Source organism: Bufo bufo, chromosome 3 (assembly GCF_905171765.1).
Source record: "Bufo bufo chromosome 3, aBufBuf1.1, whole genome shotgun sequence".
NCBI lineage: Eukaryota > Metazoa > Chordata > Amphibia > Anura > Bufonidae > Bufo > Bufo bufo.
This window is the reverse complement of record NC_053391.1, coordinates 486961880-486966449: the sequence shown is the minus strand read 5'-3', so window position 1 is coordinate 486966449 and position 4570 is coordinate 486961880. Positions and strand designations below refer to the sequence as shown.

General features: G+C 37.8%; 1 protein-coding gene across 1 annotated transcript; it reads left to right on the top strand.

The window, feature by feature from the left end:
* Positions 1–2789: 2789 nt before the first annotated feature.
* On the top strand, positions 2790–3649 carry OXGR1 (oxoglutarate receptor 1; the record flags this gene model as incomplete). The annotated part of the gene is given in 8 exon segments (XM_040422334.1): positions 2790–2904; positions 2907–3019; positions 3021–3080; positions 3082–3120; positions 3122–3397; positions 3399–3427; positions 3429–3558; positions 3560–3649. Coding segments are annotated over 8 exon segments (852 nt in total), but the record flags the coding sequence as incomplete, so codon positions are not given.
* Between the last annotated feature and the right edge of the window lie 921 nt (positions 3650–4570).

The window sequence follows — 4570 nt, the reverse complement described above, 5'->3', positions numbered from 1 at the left end:
TAGCGGTGCAGTTATATGTTCTAAAGCCTTTTGTGGTGTGTAATAGTGGCAAAAGTAAAATATATTTGCCGTTCAGTGGTGCAGTTATATGTTCTAAAGCCTTTTGTGGCATGTATTAGTGGCAAAAAAAGAAATATATATTTGCCGTTCATTGGTGCAGTTATATGTTCTAAAGCCCTTTTTTGCATGTATTAGTGGCACAAAAAAAGTATTTGCCATTGTGTGGTGAAATGAGAAAATTACAGCCCTTTTTGGTGTGCATTAGTGGAAAAAAGGGCTTATTAGCCGTTGTGTGGTGAAGTGAGAAAATTACAGACTTTTTTGGGGTGTTTTAATTTCCTTTTTATTTATTTATCTGATCTAACAGTATGTCTGACAGAGAAGTGCCAGGCCCTGCACAGGGGAGTGGCAGAGGCCAAAATGTTTCTGGCGCAGGCACAAGTCACAGCAGAGTAAGTGAGCATGGCAGCGAGAGGCCTGAGCTCCCGGTGTCATCTAGCGGTCGTGTCTTGACCAGCAACCCAGCGGTTCTTGAATGGTTGACTCGATCATCTCTGTTTTGGATCCACTCCTGTTTTTTTTGGCATTAGCAATACTGATGGATTACTGACCAAATGCTGAGCGAGTGAAGGCGGATGCTCAACAGACAAGATCAATTTTTTGGGGGTTGTTGTTCTGACGGATCAGAGGAAGGGCAAAATAAATAGTGACGTCAACACAAACTTACTGCTGACACCCTCTCCACTCTGTCAGGGGGGCTCTACTTGTATAAGCGTTTAATTGAACAGGTTCTGTAGACATCTATGTGGAATCAGCTGATGACTGTGTGAAAGGAGTGCGCTAACATTGACCATTAAGGCTGATTTCATCCTTGAGTTATTTGGTCAGTTTTAGCCCCGTGACTGCCCAAATAAGTGAAGTGTGCAGTGATTCTAAGAGCGACGCCTGTCATGTCATCTGCATGTCATACTGACTCATAGTATTATTTTACTACCACAGCAGACTCCCTATGCATGTTACTGCAAGGCACAGTGTTCTACACCACTATAAAGGCTTTTTTAACGTGATTCGCAAGAAATAAACTCGTATCGAACCGAATTTTTTCTGAAAATTTGGCGAACTGGCTGAATCTGATTTTTGGAAAAATTCGCTATATCTCTAATTATAATGTCGTTTTTGAGTCATTTTCGATAACTGTAATAATTTACATGGTGGCACAGGTTCCAGAGGCTCTATTAAATAAATGACCCAAACACTAAATAGTAATGAATTAATTTATTTAATGGATTAATGTAGGCCGCGATGTTCATTATTTATTATATTAACCAACTTACCATTACATATAAATTATTGTATAATAAATAACTTTTTGTCCACTCAAAAACATTTGAGTGTCTTACCCCATAAAGAACATCGCGACAGTTGTGCAGGTGGAGAGGGAAAAGTTGTTTTCCAGCGCAGAGAATGCACAATTACAGTTTGCTTCCTTCTTTTATAGGTCACCCCGCCTTAACCGTTAGGCTGCCATCCAGTGATGGTGAAGAGGACGATAACAGCTCATCTTTGGAGTTGAACTTCGTGGATGACACCTATCACTAGGTAAGATAACTTTATTAACATAATTAAATACAGTGAAAGGAACCATGTCACCATGTGTTCCCTTCATTGTATTACACGATGAGTAAGGGCCCATACATTATGACATAAGTTTTCATTGCTTATTTCTATGACGTTTGTGTCCCAGAATAATATCACAACTACATGCTTGACACATGTGTCAGAGTGACCCTGAGCTGCACATTGCATAAATGTAGGAACAGATCCGCCTCCCATAATAACTACTAACTCTATCATAATTTACATGTCAACATTATTTGGATATGGGTGGAATCAGGCTACCAAAGCAGTACTTTCATGTTGAGCTGTGAGCGTTGTGTCTTCGTAGCACGTACAGTACAACTATTCTGTGTGATTATTTGCTTGATTCCAGGAAATATCTATGAATAGTTTTCTATTGATAACCATTCCTAATGTGCAGGTGACAAAACTCATCAGAAATCATTTTGAGACAGTTATGGTACTCATTTTACAATTACATTTTATACAATATGAAGTGCATTTATGATGACTACACATTGCAGATGTCATTCTCGAAAAACTTCACAATCTTGTCTAGTTGAAAAATACTCATGAATATGAAGTTAAAGGGGGTTGTTCACTTTTAGTGTGCTTTTTTTTTTCAGCCCCTCCAGTTGTGGCCGAACCCAATGACTGGCTGCAGCCAGTGACATGTCACTCCTGTGTCGTGTGACACAGTGATCTCCCAATATATTTTGAAGCAATCTTTGATATTTTGGGACTAAAATGACATCGACTAAATATTAGCACATTTTTACTCACAGCGTATTATAAGCCATGCCAACATTCATGATCATCCACCAGACCTTTGTGCTAAAGTCCAATGTTAAGCAAGGCCTAAAAAAGGGTCTGAAACATAAGATAAATGAGGTTCAAAACATTTCATTTTTTGGCCAATTATTCTTGTACATTTAGTTTAAGTAAACCTTCCCTATTCCCTTCCCTTACAATGCAGATTGTTTAAAAATAAATATATGTACATATGAGAACTCAATTCATATTCTATTAACTATACACCTTCTTTCTAGCAGAAGACAATGAATAATGAATCCGAATAAATCTTCAAATCCTCCTTTATGTCCATCAACACAGAAGTTCTCAACTAACAGTACAAACCCTTTAGAGGACAAAATTGATAAAAATATACTTTCCTACCTGGCAATGTACAGCATCATCTCATATTGGATTTCCAGGGAAACATTATTGCAATTACAGTATATGTCATGAAGATGAGGCCATGGAGAACCAGCATCATTATTCTGCTGAACTTGCCATCACAGATCTTCTGCACCTTAGCAGTCTTCCTTTCCTGGTATACAATTATGCTAATAAGGAAAAGTGGACTCTTGGAGACTTTACGTGCAAGCTCATCCGAGTTGCAATTTCATTTTAACCTATATGGCAGCATTCTCTTCCTGACCTGTTTCAGCATCTTCCGCTACTTTTGTCATTGTTCATCCAATGAAATTTCACTCCATCCACAAAAAGAAGATGGGGCAGCATAGCGTGCGCTGCTGTGTGGGTAATTGCATTAATTGAGGGTCCTTCCATGGTTGTTTTCATGAGAAATGGTTGAAGAGTACTGGTGGCTTGCATGGACTTTGCAGTGTCTGTTGATACACATAATGTACGTTGGTATAATTGCTTCCTCACTTCCACTGGATTTGCACTACCTTTACTAGTAGTGACTCTATCCTATACTTGCATCAACTTCAGCTTAGCAAATGGACCATATACTAATGATGCTCATAAGATAAAGGGCTCGACGCCTTGTTGTCATTCTTCTGGTGTATTTATGCTTGTTTTTTACCTTTACATATTTTTAGAGCTATTCGTATCGAAACTCGGCAGTATCCCGTAGACTGTGTAATGAAAAGCATATCCATGCCACATACATTAGCATCTAGACCCATAGCTTCGCTTAAATACATTTGGCAATTTGTTACTGTATGTTGCTGTGGGGGCAACTTCCGGCAAGCTATTCAGTCACTTTATAAAGCAAACCCTATGAACAACAACCGTAAATCTGATGAGTTTTATACAAAAAACCAATGCTGTATACTACAGATAAAACATAAAGGTGAAGACACTTCCAATAACAGTCCCTAATTAGACTGTAACAACCCATTCATATAGATATTACTTTCTGCAACATTTCCTAAATACCAAAAAAATATTAATTTAAACATATAATCCGGAGCTGCCTTTCTCTGTGATATTTTGCATGATTTTACATTATCGTTGTCATCTTTGTTTCAAACAGAAAGTCAGGTCACTCCATGTAATGCTTTGATGTAATCTAAAAAGCAGATAAAGAATGGTCACATCCAGAAGATATGCAGAAATCTACTAATTAGTTATAGATTAGTAATATAGTAACATAGTTTATAAGGCTGAAAAAATACATCTGTTAATCTATCAATTCCGTGTTTAATTGTCCTATATTCCAGTATTAATGAATGCATGACCATGCTGTAGGTGGCCAGGTAACCAGATCTTGATTCTGGCTCATAGAAGGGGATTTTGGGCATATGAAAAGAAATTATTGGCCTAAAACAACCTTTCAATGGGTTTAGCCATCTAATGTAGTTCTGATCAATGGAACAAAATGTCATAGGACAAGTACACAGTTACATCATTATCTTGGACATTGTCATAGGTGCAATATTCACTAGGCTTCAGTGAATCAAGCTTCAGATCATAGATCCAAAGTTGATTTGTTAAAAAACTTGGTTTCTGTACAGCATCAAAATGTATTGGCTCCGTGTAGGCAAACTTCGTCTTGGACGAAGTTGTGCAATACTTCGGTAAATGTCTTCAGTATTCCTATCTGCATTTTTTTTAAACATTTTAAAATAGGAATCTGAAGTTGGCTTTGGTACTGGCTGGTACCTTGGTACCGGAGCTGACTTCTGATTCTTATTTTAATGCT